General features: G+C 37.1%; 2 protein-coding genes and 1 pseudogene across 3 annotated transcripts; 1 reads left to right on the top strand and 2 right to left on the bottom strand.

Annotated features, from left to right (window-relative positions):
* Positions 1 to 9,269: 9,269 nt before the first annotated feature.
* Positions 9,270 to 10,016, bottom strand: LOC130464386 (uncharacterized; annotated as a pseudogene).
* Positions 10,017 to 10,930: 914 nt separating this feature from the next.
* On the bottom strand, positions 10,931 to 11,656 carry LOC110794257 (glutathione S-transferase T2-like). Its single transcript, XM_021999210.2, has one exon. It carries the CDS (start codon positions 11,654 to 11,656, stop codon positions 10,931 to 10,933), a length of 726 nt encoding a protein of 241 aa, XP_021854902.1.
* Positions 11,657 to 13,314: 1,658 nt separating this feature from the next.
* Positions 13,315 to 21,212, top strand: LOC110794255 (receptor-like cytoplasmic kinase 176). 2 transcript variants are annotated; one of them, XM_021999206.2, is made up of 7 exons: positions 13,315 to 13,592; positions 13,718 to 13,810; positions 14,411 to 14,736; positions 15,021 to 15,156; positions 15,255 to 15,397; positions 15,492 to 15,615; positions 20,579 to 21,212. In XM_021999206.2, the coding sequence occupies exons 2-7, from the start codon at positions 13,759 to 13,761 to the stop codon at positions 21,040 to 21,042; spliced, it is 1,245 nt and encodes a 414-aa protein (XP_021854898.1). In that variant the 5' UTR covers positions 13,315 to 13,592; positions 13,718 to 13,758; the 3' UTR covers positions 21,043 to 21,212. The 2 variants fall into 2 exon arrangements, with proteins under 2 accessions (XP_021854898.1, XP_021854899.1); XM_021999207.2 differs by having other exon boundaries at positions 13,317 to 13,631.
* Positions 21,213 to 22,258: the final 1,046 nt, after the last annotated feature.

Here is a 22,258-nt window from a genome sequence, read left to right as displayed (position 1 = left end):
GAAGGGACTCATCATTTAATAAACCACAAATTAAATGGAAAATGAATTCTATTCATTTATTGTGAATGATTAACCAATAATGTTTTACAAAGTATTAAACTCTAAAAGTTTAAAACATTAAACAAGAACATCAAAGCCATTCTCCAATATGCTTGATTCCCATAGCTGCAGTGTGCGAGTTGTGCTTCGCCTGCGGCAGAGGTTTAGTCAATGGATCTGATATGTTGTCATCAGTTCCAATCTTGCTTATCTCGACTTCTTTTCTTTCAACGAACTCTCGTAGAAGGTGAAATCTACGAAGTACATGCTTGACTCTTTGGTGGTGTCTAGGCTCCTTTGCCTGTGCAATAGCTCCGTTATTATCACAATACAGGGCTATTGGTCCTTTAATGGAGGGGACTACACCAAGTTCACCTATGAACTTCCTTAGACATATAGCTTCCTTTGCTGCTTCATGTGCAGCAATGTACTCCGCTTCAGTTGTAGAATCCGCAATGGTGCTTTGCTCTGTTGAGGCAGAAGACAAACCCAGACTGTGATCTGAAATCATCTTTGTCGGTTTGGAAACTTGCGTCCGTATAGCCTTTAACAATTAATTCATCATCTCCACGATAGACCAGGAAGTCATCTTTGTGCCTTTTCAGGTACTTCAGAATATTCTTGGCAGCAGTCCAATGTGCATCTCCTGGGTCTGACTGGTATCTGTTCGTAGCACTGAGTGCGTACGCAACATCCGGGCATGTACATATCATAGCCTACATTATTGAACCAATCAATGATGCATATGGAATCCCATTCATTCGTCTACGCTCATCAAGTGTTTTTGGGCACTGAGTCTTGCTTAGAGTCATTCCATGAGACATGGGTAGGTAGCGTCGCTTGGAGTCTTCCATCTTGAACCTATCAAGTACTTTATTGATATAAGTGCTTTGACTAAGTCCAATCATCTTTTTAGATCTATCTCTGTAAATCTTGATGCCCAATATGTACTGTGCTTCTCCTAGATCCTTCATCGAAAAACATTTCCCAAGCCAAATCTTGACAGAGTTCAACATAGGAATGTCATTTCCGATAAGTAATATGTCGTCGACATATAATACTAGAAAAGAAATTTTGCTCCCACTGGTCTTCTTGTATACACAAGATTCGTCTGCGTTCTTGATGAAACCAAAGTCACTGACTGCTTCATCAAAACGTATATTCCAGCTCCTGGATGCCTACTTCAATCCGTAGATTGATTTCTTTAGCTTGCATACCTTTTAGCATTCTTTGGATCCTCAAAACCCTCAGGCTGTGTCATAAACACAGTTTCTGTTAAAACACCGTTTAAGAAAGCGGTTTTGACATCCATCTGCCATATTTCGTAATCGTAATATGCAGCGATGGCTAACATTATCCGAATAGACTTTAGCATTGCAACTGGTGAAAAGGTTTCATCGTAATCCACACCGTGGACTTGCCTGTAACCTTTTGCAACCAATCTAGCTTTGAAAACTTCAAGTTTCCCATCCTTGTCCTTTTTCATTTTGAAAACCCATTTGCTTCCAATGGCTTGGTAGCCATCTGGCAAATCGACCAAATCCCATACTTGGTTTTCAGACATGGAGTCTAATTCAGATTGCATGGTTTCTTTCAATTGCTTGGAGCTAGGGCTCGTCATAGCTTGTTTGTAAGTCGCAGGTTCATCACTTTCAAGTAATAGAACGTCATAGCTCTCGTTCGTCAAAATACCTAAGTATCTTTCCGGTTGAGATTTATATCTCTGCGATCTACGCGGGGTTATATATCTAGATTGACCATGATTCTCACCAGAAACTTCTAAAGATCTCTGAGTTTCATCTTGAATGTCATCTTGAGCATTCTCTAGAGGTTTGTTGTTCGACTCGAATTTCTTCGAGGTCTACTTTTCTCCCACTTGTCATTTTGGAAATGTGATCCTTTTCCAAAAAGATACCATCTCCAGCAACAAACACCTTGTTCTCAGATGTATTGTAGAAGTAATACCCCTTTGTTTCCTTTGGATAGCCCACAAGGATACATTTGTCAGATTTTGGATGAAGTTTGTCTGAAATTAATCGTTTGACGTATACTTCACATCCCCAAATCTTAAGAAAAGACACTTTTGGAGGCTTTCCAAACCATAACTCATATGGAGTCTTTTCAACAGCTTTAGACGGAGCTCTATTTATAGTGAGTGCGGCTGTATTTAGTGCATGTCCCCAAAATTCTATTGGAAGTTTGGCCTGACCCATCATTGATCTAACCATGTCTAGCAAGGTTTTGTTCCTCCATTCCGACACACCGTTCCATTATGGTGTTCCAGGAGGAGTCAACTCTGATAGAATTCCACATTCTTTCAGATGGTCATCAAATTCATAGCTCAGATATTCACCGCCTCTATCAGACCGCAGTGCCTTAATCTTCTTGCCTAATTGATTCTCTACTTCACTCTTAAATTCCTTGAATTTGTCAAAGGATTTAGACTTATGCTTCATTAGGTAGACATAACCATATCTACTAAAGTCATTAGTGAAAGTGATAAAGTAGCTGAAACCACCCCTAGCATTTGTACTCATTGGTCCACATACATCTGTATGGATTAAACCCAATAGTTCAGTTGCTCTTTCTCCAACTTTAGAGAAAGGTTGCTTTGTCATTTTGCCAAGTAAACATGATTCGCACTTACCATAATCCTCTAAGTCAAATGGTTCTAGAATTCCTTCCTTTTGAAGTCTTTCCATGCGTTTCAAGTTAATATGGCCTAATCGACAATGCCACAGATAGGTGAGATCTGAATCATCCTTTTTGGCCTTTTTGGTATTTATGTTATAAACTTGTTTGTCGTGATCTAATTAATAAAGTCCATTGACTAATCTAGCAGATCCATAAAACATCTCTTTAAAATAAAACGAACAACTATTGTCTTTTATTAAAAAGGAAAATCCCTTAGCATCTAAGCAAGAAACAGAAATGATGTTTTTAGTAAGACTTGGAACATGGAAACACTCTTCCAGTTCCAAAACTAGCCCAGAGGGCAACGACAAATAATAAGTTCCTACAGCTAATGCAGCAATCCGTGCTCCATTTCCCACTCGTAGGTCGACTTCACCCTTGCTTAACTTTCTACTTCTTCTTAGTCCCTGTGAATTGGAACATAAGTGTGAGCCACAACCAGTATCTAATACCCAAGAAGTTGAATTAACAAGTGTACAGTCTATAACGAAAATACCTGAAGATGGAACGACTGTTCCGTTCTTCTGATCTTCCTTTAGCTTTGGACACTCTCTTTTGTAATGGCTTATTCCATCACAATAAAGACAACTTGATGTGGACTTGTCCTGCTTTGATTTAGCATTGCCCTTGGACTTTCCACTTTTCTTCAACGGTCTCCCTTTAGCCTTGAGTAAATCTTTGGCTTCACAGTCCAGTATTATCTCAGCCTTTCTGACAAGGTGAACAAATTCTGCAACTGTTTCTTCTCTTGGTTCACTTAGGTATAGTTGCTTGAAGCGACCAAACCCACTGTGCAGTGAATTGAGCAAGATAGAGACTGCCATCCTTTCGCTTATTGGTGTTCCTAGCAGACTTAGGCGATCAAAATATGAAAGCATAAGATCCACATGGAACCTTAGTGGGACGCCTACCCTTTGTTTAGTGCGAAGGAGCTGAACATGTGTTTCTTGGACCTCCATCCTATAACACCTGTTGGGAGAACTAACCTTTAGACCAGACATTGATTCAATCAACTCATGGACGTTCAGGTCCCTGTCCTCCGTGCTTCCACGACAGATATCCCTCAGATTCTTGATGAGCGTGAAAGGTTCATAAGCTACAAACCTTCTAGCCCATTCATCAGGGATATTGTTCAGCATGAGACTCATAACCTTTTTGAGATCCGCATCCCAGGCGGAAAATCTTTCAGGGGTCATGTCTCTGGAATAGTAGCTTGGCATGGGATGTAACAGTACATACTCAAGTCCATTGAGTCTGACTATTTCAACTAGCTTAGCTTCCCATTCAAGAAAATTTGTTAGGTTCAGCTTGACCATAAGCTCAGAACCCATGATGATGTTTTGATTGTTGTTTGCCATAGTAAAACTACACTTGAAAAGAATAAACAAATAAATAATCATTCACAGTTTCTCTTAATAAACTTAAATTCTAGCATACATGCATAATTTAATGTTCATTAAGCATTTTATTCAAGTTATGTGTTCCGGCAGGTGTGAATAAAATGATTCCAAGATCCTAAAATCCATTGAAGAATTAAGCACATTATGTATTTAGACTCAATTCTAAAATCTTTTTAGGTAAGCAAAAGCCTTTTGCTAATAGTCTAGAAACTACTCTTGGTTGATAGGTACGTCTAAGAACTTATTAGGTAAACCTATCGTTTTTGCCACGACATAAAAGGACTCCTTACTTATATCGTTGAGTTTCACCAAAACTAACATGTACTCACAATTATTTGTGTACCTTACCCCTTTAGTATCGATAAGTAACACCTCGCTATGGCGGAAAACTATTACTAAGATCGATGAAAAAAGGATATCCAAGTAAGTGTTATTTTGGCATGGCACCTTTTTACTCAATTTTTAAGTTTGGAACTTAAGGCTCTTACTATGTTGGTTAGATTTTAAGTGAACTAAAATCCTTAATCATGCAACATAGTCAAGCCACAATCTCATGCATATTTAAGACAATTAAAAGCAATAAATTACTTAAAGCATGCATAAGATAGATGTGATCTAGTATGGCTCGACTTCATCTTGAAGCTTCAACTTCAAAGTCCGTCTTGAAAATCTCCGTGGGAGGCGCCATTTTCTTCAAATAGGATAAGCTATAATTAAACTAATTACAACTATTTGATGGTACGCATACCATATTTGAATTGAAAAACAAATTTGGTGCTTTAGACCAATTACATTCAAATTAATGGTACGCATATCATATTTTCTATCCTATTTGGGCCATACTAGTCACTTCATAACATGCAAAACAGTACATATACAATATATACCATTCATCCATTCATTATCATGAATGGCCCACATAATTGGTTAGTTAAAACACATTGTATGCATCACATAAATATTTGCAGCAATTAATTAAGGGCACCAATAATCTACCAATTATTCAGTCCTTATTAATTATAATCAAGTTGTTTAACCTTAAAGGATTTGTAGACCTAATCAAGAGTTTATGACTAAAAATGCTCCACTTATACCAATAACTTTATATGCTTTACTAATTTTAAACATAAAAATGTATTTCTAGTCTAACCGAAAACATACAAGTTTAATTAAAATTTAAACCTCATATAAAATTATAATCGAATCCATAAATTTAATTTATTTCAGTTGAATTAAACGAATTTAAATTAATTCAAGGTTTAATTTTAGTAAAATAATTAGTATAAATTAAAATTTATAATAATTATAATAATCAAAATTAAAATCCAAGAAAAAAATTTAAATTATTAATTTTAAAATTAATTAAAATTATTTCCGAACTGAAAATTTCAAATTAAAATTTAAAACGAACCAATCGGGTCAAGACAAGGCCATGGGCTTGCGCCCATACCTCGTCAAGTCCAACAAGCAACAAACCCCTTGTCACTCGATTGATCGTACCGCAAAGCCCAAGCAACAACGCATCAATGTGTCAAGCGCAGGGAGCCACGCTTGCGCGCAGCCCACTCGCCCAACGCCTTGGCGCGCTGTTGGGCAACGCTCGCTGGACAGGCCAGCCAACGCTGCCCGCGTGCACGTTGTGCTGCGCTTTTCGCTGCCTTGGCGTGCTGCTGAGCGAGGCAGCGCATGTGTGGCGCAGCATCCATCGCTGCCCACGCGTGCTTGCCTTGCTCGCTGCACTTGCTCGCCCGTTCCCCCATCGCCCACACGCGTAGCACACACCCCTTAGGCGCATAGCCTTGCGTATGCCACGCTCGTTGCTCGCTGCATTCGTACCGCACGGGCGACGAGCTCCCTTGCTCATCGTCTCGTGCCCGCACTGTACAACACCCGTTAAGGGTAACACGTAGCTTCCATTGCTTTGTGCGTGCAACATTCATGAGCGTTTTCATAAAAATTTAAAATTTTTAATTTAAAATTAATGACAAATTAATAAAACATATTAATTTCATAATTTTAGGGCGAAAAATCGAAAATTTATAAATCAATTAATTTCCGATTAACATGGATTCAAATCTAGGTCATAAAAATAAAAAATTTAACATAAATTAACAATTTTTATGGTGGATTTTAATCATGGATACCTAATTAAATTATTAATTAATTATGAAAAACAAATCAATTCTAAATTATTCGAATTTCAACAAATTAATCATAATTACAAATTAGGTTGTATAATTAACAAGTCTAGGCATTCATAATTGTTAAACATTTACAGTAGGTCAATCAAAAACTCAAGATTTATCAACAAGAATCGCAAATACTTAATTTAACTTCTTAAATTTACAAACTTTTGCGTTCGAAAAACTAAAACCTCCGAAAAGTCATAGTTAGGCTTCGAATTTGGGAATTCTGGGTATGGCCGAAAAATTTAACTCTTTGCAAATTCTTTGCAAATTTGTAAAATTTAACCATGTTTATGCAATTTAGATTATGAAAATAATAAGAGGCTCGTGATACCACTGTTAGGTTATCATACATATGAATAAACATAAATCATGCGGAAAAAACCATAAAGCCAGGAAACATATTATTTACACATAATCATTTAGCATGATTCAGATGCATACACTTTGTAGCGTGCCTTCCCTAGCTGCGCCCGAACCGAACAAGAACAAGTCTTTAGGACTCCAAGTGTCGTCCCTCCGTAGATAGTCCACAGCACATCCGGATCCGCCTTAAACTTGACCAACTAGAATCGCCCTTAAGGTACTTAGAATTTTCGGCTATTGTAGGCAATGATGTGACTGAATTTTTGCTCTCAAAAATCACTTTGAATACTTGAATTGTCTCTATAAATTATGAGCCCTTAACACATATTTATAGGCCATGGAATAAGTAATCGAATCCTACTAGGATACGAATTAATTAAATTAGAATCCTAGTAGAACTCTTATTTGATTAATTACCTTTTAGGATTAGGAATTTAATCATTAAACAAATCCTATACTCTTTAGGTTTCGTATGTGAACACAAACTCTACACGAGCATGACCCGCAAGCGTGCAGGCCATGCCCGCGCACAGCCCACACGGCCGCTCGGCCCACGCGATCTACAAGCCCACGCGAGCAGCAGCAATGCTCGCAACCCACTGCTCGCAGCTGCGCGCGCTGCCATGGCCTGCTGGCCTGGCGTGGCCTTGGCTGTTCGTGTGGCGCGCTGGCTTGTTGGGCGATGGCCCGGCTTCGTGCTGGGCCTTCGTCTGGCAGGCCTCGTCCGATGCTAATTCGTACGATACGCTTCCGATTAAATTCCCGATTCCGGAATTTATTTCCGATACGAACAATATTTAATATTTTCGATTCCGGGATTAATTTCCGTTTCGAACAAATATTTAATATTTCCGTTTCCGGAATTATTTTCCGATTCCGATAATATTTCCGATTCTGACAATATTTCCGTTTCCGACAATATTTCCGATTCCGGCAATATTTCCATTTCCGATAATATTTTCCGATACGTACCATGTTTCCGTTTCCGGCAACATCTACGACTTGGATAATATTTATATTTCCGATACGATCCATATTTCCGTTTCCGGCAATATCATCGTTTCCGGAGTATTCATTTCTTGCCTTTGACGATCTCAGCTCCCACTGGAACCAAGATCCGTCGATTCCGAATATCCATAGATGGAGTATTTAATGCCATTAAATACTTGATCCGTTTACGTACTATTTGTGTGACCCTACGGGTTCAGTCAAGAGTAAGCTGTGGATTAATATAATTAATTCCACTTGAACTGAAGCGGCCTCTAGCTAGGCATTCAGCTCACTTGATCTCACTGAATTCTTAACTTGTTAATTAATACTGAACAGCATTTATTAGACTTAATATTATATGCATACTTGGACCAAGGGCATTATTTCCTTCACCCCGAACTCTCAATCTCTGCTTCGTTGGATGTACGTTGAGCGATCTCCACAACAAGGATCACAAGGGAACCTATGGCCGTTGTGAGTCAAATATGTTTACACTTCAGGCATATCACGACAACCGGGTTTTGTCAGTTTTCTTCAATGTTGTTGTAAAACTGAATGACGACTCCTACAGACTAGTAAAAAGAGGCTAATGCCCACAGTTAGTCCCTGTTATACTTAATATGCTTGCCACATCCAAAAGGGAAAGGCGTGCAGACCGTATTTTTTAAAGGCTCGTCGTGTTTTTCGACCCCCTCACAAGTACCCTTAGAGCATGAGTAGTGGTAAGTCACTACCCTACTTACTCACAATCATACATGATCTTATCTCTCTTCCGCATCATCATCCACATCACTTTCCACTATCTTGAGTCACTATTATGAGTCACCTCATTTATTTTTCTACAATGGTGAGATTGCCCACCACTCTCTCTCCTAATTTTATCAATACCCCACCATTTATTCTCTAACCAATAAAGAATCAAAAGAATAGTAACTATTAAAAAAGAACAATGGAGGAAGAGTAAACGAATAGTAAATGTAGACTGAAAAGAACACTATGACTTAAAGGAACAATCAATGAAGAGTTGAGCTTATATAATTAATTAATAAAACTAATGACATCGTTAATTATTATTTTTTAATTAAAGCATTTTGTTTAATATTAATAAGCACTTAAATATATAATCTATTTAATTTATTTATTTTGAATTCGAAATGAAAATTAAAATAAAATAAAATTTAGATCACATAATTTATAAAACAATGAAATGCATAAACTTTTAAAATACAATCTACATTAACAACGACTTTGGTCTTCTTAATCTTTTCATTCGTTGCCGAAACGACCCCATATATGCTCAACCAAGTCATTTTTTAATGCAATATGGGTCTCCCTATCACGAACATTATTTCTGTTCGCCATATAACCACTTAAATTGAGCCTATCCAATCGTCCATTTCTCCCGGTAAATGGTTGGTTGTTGTTACCGTTTCATGATCCGACTACATTTTGAGGTTGATCATTGATAAATTTCAATGCATCGTAATGAAAATATCCATCTCGCTCATTTTCGAAAATCGTATTGTGCATGATAATACATGCCATTACGATTTCCATAAAATTTCAGTCGATCAAGCTAGACCTGGTTGACGTATTATTGCAAATCTTGTAACACTCCAAAGGCACGTTCAACGTCCTTTCGGTAACTCTATTGCTTCTTGGTAAATAATTTGTGCTTGCCGGTTTGTGGATGTTTGATTGTTGGGATAAATGTTTCCCATTTTGGATAGATACCGTCGGTAAGATAATATCCCATATTGTATGTATTTCCATTGACATTGAAGCTAACCTCTGTAGCTCTACCCTCACAAATATCAGATAACACTGACGACCGCTAGAGGACATTTATATCATTACAAGAACCTGGTGTACCAAAGAAAGCATGCCATATCCACAAGTCTTGTGAAGCAACAGCCTCTAAGATTATAGTCGTTGTTTTACTTCTCCCTTGATACATTCCTTTCCATGCACGTGGACAATTTTTCCACTCCCAATGCATGGAATCAATGCTTCCCATCATGCCAGGAAATCCACGAATATGACTTTCCCAGAGGAGTAGCTCAGTATCCGTAGTATTTACCCTCCTCAAGTACTCCGGTCCAAATTCAGAGACGACCCCTTCAACAAAGTGAGAGAGACATTCCCTTGCAGTACTTGACACGAGTTTAAGATATTCGTCAACTGCATCGACTGATGTACCGTATGCTAACATTCAAATTGCTGCAGTGCATATTTGGAGGGGGGATGCACCTAATCTTCCGGTGGCATCTGGCCTTTGTTGAAAGTAAACATTACTTTCTCTTAGCTGGTTAACAATGCATGTGAACACATTTTTACGCATGCGAAATCGTCGGCGAAACATATCGTCTATGTACAATGGTCGGGGACTAAAGTAGTCATTATATAACCGTATATCAGCATCTTCTCGATCTTTTGGTACATACCACCTTTGGTACGTAGGTTCAGGAGTGAAGGGGACCTGGTAAGTAGAGGTTACAAGGGGAACAACAGATGTATTGATCGCTTCCTCGATCAATTCATCTTCTTTTCGCCTTACAGTAATTGATTCATGTCACTCTACAAAGTCGTTCACCATGTAGTCAAATAACCCCGAACTAGATGAACTAGAAGAATTTGAATCAGAGTTCATTTATGATATTTTTTGTTGAGAGGAGGAGAGTGTTTTGTTGCAGAAATGATACTTATATTTGTGTGTTGAACTATGAAGTAAAACCCCCTTATATAGACCTTGAGAAAATAATTCAAAGCAAATAACTATTGTTTATGATGTACGGGCACAAAAGTATAACAAATGTGATTTTTATAAGGTTTACAGATTTTCTTCATTGATAATTCAATAAAAGGGGAACCAACTCCAAAAGTTTAGATTTCTGATAAGGTTTGTAGATTTCTTTTATGTGACAATTCAATGTATGGGCACACATAACTGTAAAAGATGATAATTTTCTGACAATTCAATGTATCAAATGTGACATTTCAATGTAGCATGCAGTAAATTTTGCAGGTGTATAGAATATTTCTCATTGTGGAGTTAATATTAATAATATTATTATTTGCAAGAAATAATTTTTAAAGTTAATAGAAATAGAGAAATTATAATAAAAACATGAACTTCATTACATTAAGAAATAACAATAAAATGTTAGAAAGGAAATTTAAAACAATAAAGGTAACATTACATCAATTAAAACTAGCATAATATAGATAGTTTGGCTAACTTAATTGATGTCTAAACTAGCCTAAAGGATGTGCAAATTCTTGCGTTAATTTCAGATAACTTTCTTTTTCGTCTTCAGATAGATTTGGTTTTGCAAGAAGGACACTGAATAACTTGAACCTCATTTCCCCCTCTTTTTTCCGAGCTTTGATGGCATCTCGTTCCTTTTGATACTCGAGCATACGTTCCGCTAAATCAATACGCCTCTCATCAACATCTTTGTGTTTTTCTTTTATCACATTCATCTTTGACAGGGCTTGAGTAGTAAAAGATTCTAAAATTTGAATTTCAGAACTACCAACATTTTGAATTCCATAACTAGCAACAGATTTACCTTTCCTTTTTGCTTTTTTCACCCCATCAGGACGACGACGACGACGAGTACGAGTTATTGGACCTTCATCAATTGGAGTATCAGGTTCTGATCTTTTCGAACTGCCACCACCACTAGAAGGTACTTCTAGGTCTATTGGTCTCCATTTGTCTAAGTCTCTCAACGTCTCCCAACAACCAATTAAACCAAAGCGTGAACCATTACACGTCCCTCTATATATTTCATGAGCTTCAGTCATCTCATCATGAGTGTTGGTGCTACTCTTATGTCCGTTTATTGCCTCAGCATAGCAACCAACCCATGTACTCACATATCTATTTGTTCTTCCCCACCGACTTTTCATAGATCTCAAACTTCTAGGGCGCATGGTGGATGGATTATCTTCTCTAGCTTGATCATACAAGGCCATAATGTTTCTCCATATTATAGCCAATTAACTTTGATCCGTTGCCGTCTCTGGATCTTCAACTGCACATTCTATCCAAGCCGAGATGAGTGCGTCATCTTCTTTTGCACCCCATTTTTCTCTCGACATAATGGTGTTGCTTTTATACGGAGTTCCAACAACATAATCATCAGCATCATCATTAGCACCATCAACATCATCATCAGCTTGTTGTGAACCCCTTAGCTTGGATCTTCGGGTGGGGTTAGGTTACTGCTTCTTTCTCCCCCGGGAGTTGTTGGACTATTTTGAATTATTTGGTTTACACCATATTGTTGTGACATTGAGAACATAAAACCAAATGGATAATTTTGGGGAATTTGTGGAAAATTTTGATTTGGAAATTGATTTGGGAATTGTTGTGGGAATTTGGGTTTGAAAATTGATTTGGGAATTGTTGTACAAATTGTTGGTTTGGATGCATTGGTTGGTTAGGCATGTTATAAAATAACATCCTTTGAGCATTTGGATTAGTAAGGTTATTTGGATCAAAAGGAAATTAATTTGGAAATTTGGAGAATTGGAAGATTGGTAGTCTGGATTATTTTGAGAGGAACCACTTTCGTAATTAGGATTATTAAGATCCATAATTACGAAATATTTTTATATGTGAATACTATATAAATTTGATTTTACAATGATAAAGAGAGGGTAAAATTTAAAGGATGCAAAACTATATATATCAATATTAGACTCTATTTATAGATAAAATTACAAGAATGCCTTTGGTGTAATTATTTATTTGAAAAAAATTTAAATAAGTTATCAAGTGAAAGTTATAAAATTAACGAGTGAAAAATAATAGCCGTTGCATTGTTACCATTGTTTCATGCATTGTTACCGTTGAAATCAAATAAACCCAGCCAAATGATTCTTGCAAGGGACACTTGTCAAATTTTGGTTGGACCGCAGAATAATGCTGACGCGCGTCAGCAGTGTCATGTAATAATTTTTTTTTTAAAAAAATTTCAGCGATTAACGACGACGATTCAAGATGGATGTAACGTGGGTCCCGCGCATTAGGTTCCCCTTCAGAGGTTGCATCCCCTTCCTATGGTATTGTTGTGAGTCACCCTCCTCAATGGTGAGCTGAGAAGGTGTTGTGAGTTAGAAGTAACTCACAATTGATGGTGCTCTTAGTCACCTTGATCACACTTCAAGATAACGTGCTATTGCTTGTTAGCTTATAGCGTCAACATGGTGGCAGAGGAATGAGATGAGAATTAAGATGGAATATACAAATGACCAATTAACCATTAATGAAACCAAAAGAAAAGAAAATTGTGAAAAGATTTTAGTAATTTATCTTTTTATTTTTTTGAAGGATAGTAATTTATCTTTTATTCTCACTCCATTCCCATCAATCCGCCACTTAATAAACAATGAAAATGTAATATTGCATTGAAGTTCTAATCAACAATTCTCAAGTCGCAACCCATACCCCACCTTCTATTCCCTTTCACATATATCAAACGCTCCATAAAACAAGGGTTGTGATTAACCCGACTGTAGATTAAAAAGTCTTAGACTGTAGACGATCCAAACGCGCACGCACCTCCCTAAGCCAGCCAAAGAACTTTCCACCTACATCACTACATCCCACACTTTCCATTTTACAATCCCAACTAAATGAGAACAATAACGGCAAACCCCCCCTTTTTTTTCTTGAATTAAAAAAAATAATCCCAAACTTTCACCGAAAATCCCCATAATATCTCAATCAACTCAAGAAAATAAATAATAGAAGAATCTTTTTCGTGTCCGAACTGCATTCCTAGTCAAAACACCCACGCCTGGAGAGAAAAGTATTTCTAGAGAGAGAAAGTTCAGAGTTGTAGGAGAGATTAAACGAGAGACATGGCTACCTAATTTTTAGGGTGCTGCATAAAAGTTGTACCCAGTTAGTGTTTTTCCACCTGATCTTCGTGAACCAACTTGGGTTTTATTTAATTAAATTACTGTATTATTATTTTTAATTATAGAACACAAGATTAGTGTGTATACTCAACTTGGGTGTTTTGTTAGGTGGAGTTTGTTCACAAGTTTGCTCAATTTCTTGAATTTCTATGGGAGCTTGCTGGAGTAATCGGATCAAAGCTGAAAGCCCCCTTCACACTGGTAAATTTATGTTCTTCATTTTTTTTTTATTTTTTTTTTTTATTTATTATTGTTGATTTATACTGATATTGGATAAGTTTAGAAGTTTTATTTATATATTCTGTCGGTTGTTTTGCATGATTTTGTTGAATTTTGTATTTAATATTGATAACAATCATGTTCTATAGTTTAATAAATTGTGCTGTCATGACTCATGAAGTAGACCTTAGATTAAATTTTGTTATTGTTATTGCTTTGCCTTTGTTATACTTCGTATTCATCATTTGGAATCTTTTCTTTAGTTTTCACAAGAGGAATAATCCATATTTTTGGATTGTAACTTATGTTACTCGGACATGCCCGATACAACCACACGGGTAACGGGTATGCGACCAAGTGTTGGACATGACTTTTATACGGAAATTTGCATGATTTTTGTCCAAATTGAAGTTTTTCAAGTATCCAACATATGATAGATACTTTAAGGTATAACTATGAGCCGGGTAATGTAGATTTCAACAGTATGATGGTATTTCCATAATGATGCATAGATAATAATTGTATGATTGACAGTTTATGAACATTAATTTGTGTAAATAAATTACTCTGGATCTGTTGCAGGGTTTAGCTCGAGAACTGGTAGCAAGAATGGAAATGATTGTAGTGGGTCAAACAGCAAAATCTCGACTGCATCAACGCCCCAGACTCCTCGAAGTGAGGGTGAGATTTTACAATCTTCGAATTTGAAGAACTTCAGCTTCAATGAACTGAAGACATCAACTCGGAACTTCCGTCCTGATAGTGTGCTGGGAGAAGGTGGGTTTGGTGCCGTGTTCAAGGGGTGGATTGATGAGCATTCTCTTACTCCCAGTAAGCCTGGAACCGGTATGGTGATTGCTGTTAAGAGGCTTAACCAAGAAGGGCCTCAAGGTCATAAAGAGTGGCTGGTGAGTATGAAAAATCATCACTTTTGTCTAGCTGTTGATTCTATTCTTTATGTGAATGCTACCCTTTACAATCCCTGTGGTCTCAACTGCTCTACCTTTGTTGTTTTCTTGCTCCTCTGAAAAACTTGCTTGTATCATTGTCTGATATAACTAAGTAATTCTTGGTTTCTCAATTCTAAATATCTGCAAATAAAATTGTGCAACTTGTGTACCTTCCTTGGGTTCCTAGAGTATGCCGAATGAGTGAGCAACTTGACTTTCTACAGTAATGTTTTAATTGACAGACGGAAATTAACTATTTGGGGCAATTACGTCATCCAAATCTTGTGAGATTGATTGGTTATTGCTTAGAAGAGGAGCATCGGCTACTGGTGTATGAGTTCATGCCTCGTGGGAGCATGGAGAACCATCTATTTAGAAGTGAGTTTTTTTACTCATGTTTATTTTTCTCTTCGTGTCTAAATGTCTGCTGTAATCTGTAAGTTACTGATTGCGTTTATAATATTTTTGGGTGACAGGGTCTGCACATTTCCAGCCTCTTTCTTGGAGCCTAAGAATGAAGATAGCTCTTGGCGCTGCCAAGGGGCTTGCTTTTCTTCACAGTGATGAAGCCAGAGTTATTTATCGAGACTTCAAGACTTCAAATATCTTACTTGACGTGGTATACAAGATACTGTGCTTACTTCATGACATTTTGTTTGAATAAAGGACTTAGATTTTGTGATTGATTATTTATTATTTTGTCAAATTTCCAGAACTACAATGCAAAACTATCTGATTTTGGGTTAGCCAGGGATGGACCTTCTGATGACAAAAGCTATGTTTCTACGAGGGTCATGGGAACTCATGGCTACGCTGCACCAGAATATGTCGCAACAGGTATAGTTTCCAAGTTCTGTTAGTGTCTTAAGGTTCCTATTTGCGAATGCCATGCATTTTAACATTGTCGCATATCCTTTTGATTATTAGTAGTCACTGCATCTTAATGCTTTAAGCATGGTTATTAAAATCGCTATTCAATTCGTAGATCCTACGATTCTACGATCCAAATATGATCTTACACTTCTACACTTCTTTCTTGTCTAGCGAAAACCACATAAATTTGAATCATGCTGAGAAAGTCATTAATAGATAAATATTGTTAATTATTGCTTAATTAGCTACTCCATTGAAATTATTTCAGTTGTTAAGTTTTTTACCTTTAATCTAAGCACTTCCATTGAAATTTGAGAATAAAATCTTGATTACACTTGTTCGTAGAATCTTACGATTTTACGTTCGATTCTAAGAGTCCCTTTCGATTCAAAGTACAATCCCGATTTTGATAACCTTGCTCTTAACTATGAGGCCCAATGTACCTTAAGTATGAGCCTCAATGTATCTCATCAGAAAAAACTTGCCTAGGGCATTTTAATCCCCTTGGGGTTCAATTTCAAACAAACACTGGACTGGGGAACGTAAGACAAAATGAAGTATCGAAGTAACATAAAGAACAAGTTTGGTGGTTTTCCATGCCGATTAAAGGAAAAGTAAAAAAAAAAGTAACTCCTTATCTACTAAGATTTTCCCCTGGAAGCTACATGAAACAAGGCTCTGCAAATAAATGTAAAACGAAGTAAAATGAATGTAATATTTCCGAAACAAGTAGAGTTCGTTTACCGGTACAACTAGAGAACAAGGAACAGAAGAAACACCTATGCAGCCCCAAACAGAGAAAGAAGCCTCGTCACAGGAACCACTTTTAAGATCTTGAGCCTCAACATTGGTACAATACTTGAAAATTTTGAAACCCTATTCCAGATGTTTTTGGTTCTTGAACGTAAGTGGGGTGAAAAAGACATTGCTAAAATTATGCACTGTACATGATTTTTTCTAAAACATAAAGTCATGTGCCTTTCTTTAAGATCAAATATCATACTCTAAGTTCTAGCTTTTCCATATGCCTTAAGTCAGCAGTGGTCCCACTAGTTGAGTTCTATGGCTCTGGAATTGTTGAGAGGTTGAGTATATTTTTGGAGTTTAATTGTCTCATAGTCCATTAATGCACCTGCTAAGTTTTCAGCTTGTGTGATGCACGGATATTTTATTTATAGATATTTTCCCTTATGCACCCTCTTCCTTGTTTATTCTTTTAACTTACCGCTCCTTTCTGGTTTGATTGGTGACAATGACGATCTCCTACGACGTTTCATGTTAGCCGACCCCAAAACATTTTGGGACTAAGGCTTTGTTGTTGTTGATTTTTTTTCCCTTGTGCAATTTGTTTTAGATGTAAATTTTTGTTGGGATATTTTTTTAAAAATATCTGTTCATTTGCTAAAAGAGGTAGTGTTTCCATCCAATCAAAATAAATGACAATAAAATGAGGTAGTGTTTCCATAGAAAAAGATTCTTTAACATAGTTAAAAACACATCCTTGTTTGAGTCAAACATAAATTTATACATAACAAAACAAAAATTTATTGTTTTCCATTCCAATGTATCTGCAAATGCCTTGAGGAAATAGCCATGTTTTGGTTTTGGGGGTTTTTCACCATCTGTGAACCTATCCACTTGATATAATGTCAATGAATGCGTCTTATGTTGTTGTGCCCGTCCATGGGATCTGCAAATGATGTTATTCATTGGTATTACAGTATTACTCCATAGTATTTTATTTTATTTTTTACTTATATGTTGGCTGTTTGTATCAATTTGTTGCTAGGTTCTTACTTTTCTTCCCTCCTCTTGTTTGGTGCTTGTTCCTTGCAAGTTGTTTTTGAGGCATACATTGTTGTGCTTGATCCTTGCCATTTGTAGTGATTTGAACAGTTGTGAAGTGTGAACAAGGGAATGATGGAATCACATAACTAGAGTATATACATACATGCATTAAAATCTCAATAGTCAATGCAGTGAGGGGGAATACTAAAAAATGTAACTGAAAATGTCAATAATTGGGAATGCTTAGGAATAAGTAATGAGTTACCTAAAATTCAATATGGAAATACTAATCTGTTTCTTAAATCTTTTCAATTTCCTATATTAATGAAATGGTTTAAAAAGAAATACTGAAGAACTGCAGAATTAACAGGTTTGCAGCTTACGTTGTTGAGTGCTACCTGCATGGTGCTATAGGCTAATACATTTTGCTGCTGGGTGTTGTTTTTAGTGCCAGTTGTTGGCAGGTTGCAAGACCTTCAAATCGATAGAATTAAGTTCCGTGAAAAATGCCAAATTATATACTAGTAAATGTATTTTTATCTCCAAAATACATTACTATATAAAAATCTACTTGCGTCGTTCCATAAGGATTTTACATTTATGGTAGTTTGGCACGTGATTCCCATAATTTATCTAGAAAATCTTGTAGTTACAATGGTGTTAAACTTTAAAGTTACAACCTCAATTACCTTAAAATTCGAATTTATAGTCCTTTTAAATACAAAAAAATAATTTAGTCTTGTCGTGAAAAGCACTAAGGGGCTTTTGGTTCACCTAAAGAAAGGGAAATTGAAAAGCATTTCCACCATCTTCAGTCGTCATCTACAGAGCTAACTACTATAAAATATATTGCCAACCATCTTCCTTTCTCCATCTCCACCATTTCCATTGTCCATCACTGCTATCTTCCTCCATCCCCACCATCTTCCATCATCTGGCTTTGGTTATCGGATTTGACCATTGAAACTCTAGATCGAGAGCTTCAATAGTCGAATTTGACCATCTCACAATCATCTCTTTCTCTCAATGTTAATGGCAAAAAACTAGCAGATTTGAAGTTTTATTCGAATTTTTTTCTTGGGTTAGTTTGGTAATTTTTTAAGGTGTTGCTGGTGGCTATTTATGGGGGCAGAGTATGAAGGTGAGTATTTTATGGGAGTCTGGTGCCGTGGTGGTGGCCGGTGGAAGTGTGGGTTGAGTTGTTAGTGACTTGTTGTGAGGGATGAAGTAGGGTTAAGAAGGTGAGTGGTGGTAGGATTGGGTTGTTTGGTCACCGTGACTGCGGTGGAGTCGTAGACGCCGGGTACTCGGAGATGGGCTGAAGGCCGGTGGTTGGTAGAAGTTCAGTTGGTAGGTGGTTGGGGCTGAGATGTGAAGCTCAAGTTGGGTGGGGAATCCAAGTCCTAAGAGGGGTGTTGGAATGGTGATAAACCAAAGTTGGGGAACTCAAAACAGAAATGTGGGGTAAGGGAATGCTAAATTTTTTTCCAACCAAACAATCACTAAGGGTATCACCATCCATTTGGTGACCGATCATAAATGATGTCAATGGGAGTGGTAATGCTAGTTCACTCAACATTATCTCATTTTCTTTATAAATTTTCATTACCATCCATCACTATTTGGGAATGGTATTAGGTGGGAATGCAAATTTATGAATAAAAACACCAAGTTTGAGACAAAATTTCATTACGATGAACATCATGATGTTATTTTCTTGCCGGATAACACTTGGATTTATTTTCATTCCCACCATTTAGTACCGGCTACCAAACGGGCCGTTAGGGGTTTGTATTCCCTTTCGCTTTTCTGGTTCCACCCATCCAAACTCCCCCAAAGTGTTGCCTTCATAGCCGTTGAGCGTAACCGGTCAAATTCACCATCAATATCGCCCATGTTTACCTACAACTAGTTGACAGGAATAATATTGCCGATCTTAAAGAAGAAATCAAATTTTACAAATTTCATACATGCAAAATCACCTAATTACAAATCCGTGAGGGAATTTGAGAATGAAAGAGTGACAGATGTTGTCACCCATCGACCATGGTAGTGAGAATCCAGAAGCATGATCTGGAGTGGTTTTATTATCGAATTTGACCATGAATGCCTGCCGGTGTGTGGCACTTGAAGATGACCAAAATTGAAAGCAATTCAATAGGTACACCTTATCAGAATGAGAGAACATCGATATGGATACATAACTTAGAGACCTTTGAAATTTGGTGAAAGATCAAAACCGGAGAAAACTTGGTTAGAGCTATGAAATGGTTCTGATACCACTGTAGATAATATAGATGCATAAAGCGGAATTTCAGGAAACAATTTCCTAACATCTACCACAGGATCACATGCATAACAATAATATGAATCAGATTATGATGAAAGCATAATCACCTTTGTAGCGTGTTCTCCTGTTTGTATGCAAGCTTCGAAGATGTTAGAGCCCCAAGTGTTGCTCCTCTATTTAGTCCACGAACACCAGTTGAACACTAGAACGGAAGAGAAAAACTTCTCTTGCTTTTGATGGTGGTATGAACGGCGTTTTCCTGGGAAGGGTTTTGGGTTTATTTTTTGTTTCAAAGTTAGTGATTAACTTGATGTATGTAAAACTTAATATTGTATCAATATATAATATTAGAGTTTTAGGTTAACTAGGAGAGTCAAATCTCTATACCCTTTCCCTTATGGCCGATTGGTACAAGGACCACTGTACACTAGTTGTTTACTTTTATTCAACTAGTGTTGCATTGCGTGACCTCATAGGATTAATGTAATTTAGTTGTAGGCCCGATCAATATTGTCCTACTAATCACATTTATTCTCTAGCAAGCAAATATGATTACTAAAATAATTAACTTATTATTTTCATAATTAATTCCTATTTATATTTAGTAATTGCCGGAATGTCTTAGGACATAATTCCTTCATTTGGAGAGGATAATACATAGGGAGTGAAGGAGGCCTAAAAGAAAGGAATAAGATGGAAAAGCAAGAAGAGGACATGTGGCAAGCAAATGTTCCTGTTATAGAACATTAGTATAGAACTATATATAAAGATCAAGGAACTCTACTGTTATAATGTTTGTTTTCATGTCATGTTAACCTTGCTAACATGCATCGTGTTGTGTTAATGTAGGTCATCTGACTCCTAAGAGTGACATATATAGTTTTGGGGTTGTCCTCGTGGAAATGTTATCCGGGAAGCGTGTGATAGACAAGAACCGTCCTACTGGTGAACAGAAGCTGGTGGAATGGGCCAAACCTTATCTGAGCAACAAACGTAAAATATTTCGTGTTCTGGATCCAAGAATTGAAGGGCAGTACTCCCTGGATCATGCAATAAAGGTGGCTAACCTTGGTTTAAAATGCCTATCATTTGATCCAAAGTTAAGACCGAGCATGAACGAGCTAGTTACAGCATTAGAGAAGCTTCAGGTACCACAGGAGCCTACAAGGAATGTAAGAAGAGAGACTCAACTTTTAGGCCAACTTAGCCGCCAAACTAATGGAGTACAGTCCTACAGGCACAATATACAGAAAGCTTCGGGGCTAAGTACTGGCGCTTATCTGAAGCCAAGTCCACTTGCTGGTAAATCATAGAAATAACGTATATAGTTAAATACATATGGTGGAGTGATATAATTTATAGTTTTGAATAGGAAATTGGTAGAGCATTGTACATGTATCCTATGTGCAAGAAATTATGGAGTGTATTAATCTGTCAAACTTAGAGAGCATTGTACAGGTATCTTCTGTGCAAGATTTTCTTCCTTGGTCTTGCATATGCAAATACTTTTTGTAATATACCCCCGACCCTCTTCTTCCCGTAGTTAAAAGTAAAACAAAGGTTGGCCTGCTGTTTATGGTAATCAGTCTTGGGAAGTTGGGCCTCTTGGCCAGTCCGGACAGGCACATCACATTGTAGTTTATATTATTGAATGTCGGGACTGGAGTTCTCTTGACAAGGATGTAGCTATTACGAATTTACGATGCACAGTACTAGTGAAGGGAAAATGGGTAAAATATTTAAATAATGTTCGATAAAAAATAATTCGTGTCATGATGAAAGGGAACATGTAGGTTTCATTCTATTGGACTTATTTTTACTGAACTTATAAAAGATTATTTTATCTGAAATAAATTTATTTGTGTGTTAAAATGTCTGGAAAAAAAACTTATATTATTTGAATTTATCTGAACTTATTTGAACTTGACTGGACTTATCTGAATTTAACTAAATTTATTTTGTCTGAAATAAGTCAAAATAAGTCAAATAGAACAGAACAAAGCCTTAAGATGTACTCTCCTTTGGGATGTGCCTATGACCTTTTTGTGATATAACTGTTGGAAATCCTAGGGAGAATACAAAAGAAAATGAGTGGGAAATGGGAAAGTGGGAATATGAAAAGTCCCACATGGGAAAAACACAAACTACATTTATTGTTTATATTTGGGGAATTGAGAGAATCATTTGTTTAAGAAAGCATGAGAGTGGCATGGGTGGACACACAACACACACACGCGTGCGCGCACGGGGGCCGGGCCATGGGCCTTTTACTTGGTGAAAATACAAACTACATTTATTGTTTATATTTGGGGACTTGAGGGAATCATTTGTTTAAGAAAGCATGAGAGTGGCATGGGTGCACACACAACACACACGCGCGGGCCGAGCCGTGGGTCATGGGCCTTGGGCCTTGGTACTTACACTACTTCCCGTTTTCCCATTACTAGCTGTTTTATGGCTGTTGCAATTATTCCTATAAATACCCCTCTTCCGTTTTTCACAAAACACAATTCACAGAAACAGTTCTCT

This window comes from Spinacia oleracea, chromosome 1, assembly GCF_020520425.1.
Source record: "Spinacia oleracea cultivar Varoflay chromosome 1, BTI_SOV_V1, whole genome shotgun sequence".
NCBI lineage: Eukaryota > Viridiplantae > Streptophyta > Magnoliopsida > Caryophyllales > Amaranthaceae > Spinacia > Spinacia oleracea.
Note: the sequence above shows the minus strand (reverse complement) of the source record. Positions and strands in the feature narration are given on the sequence as shown.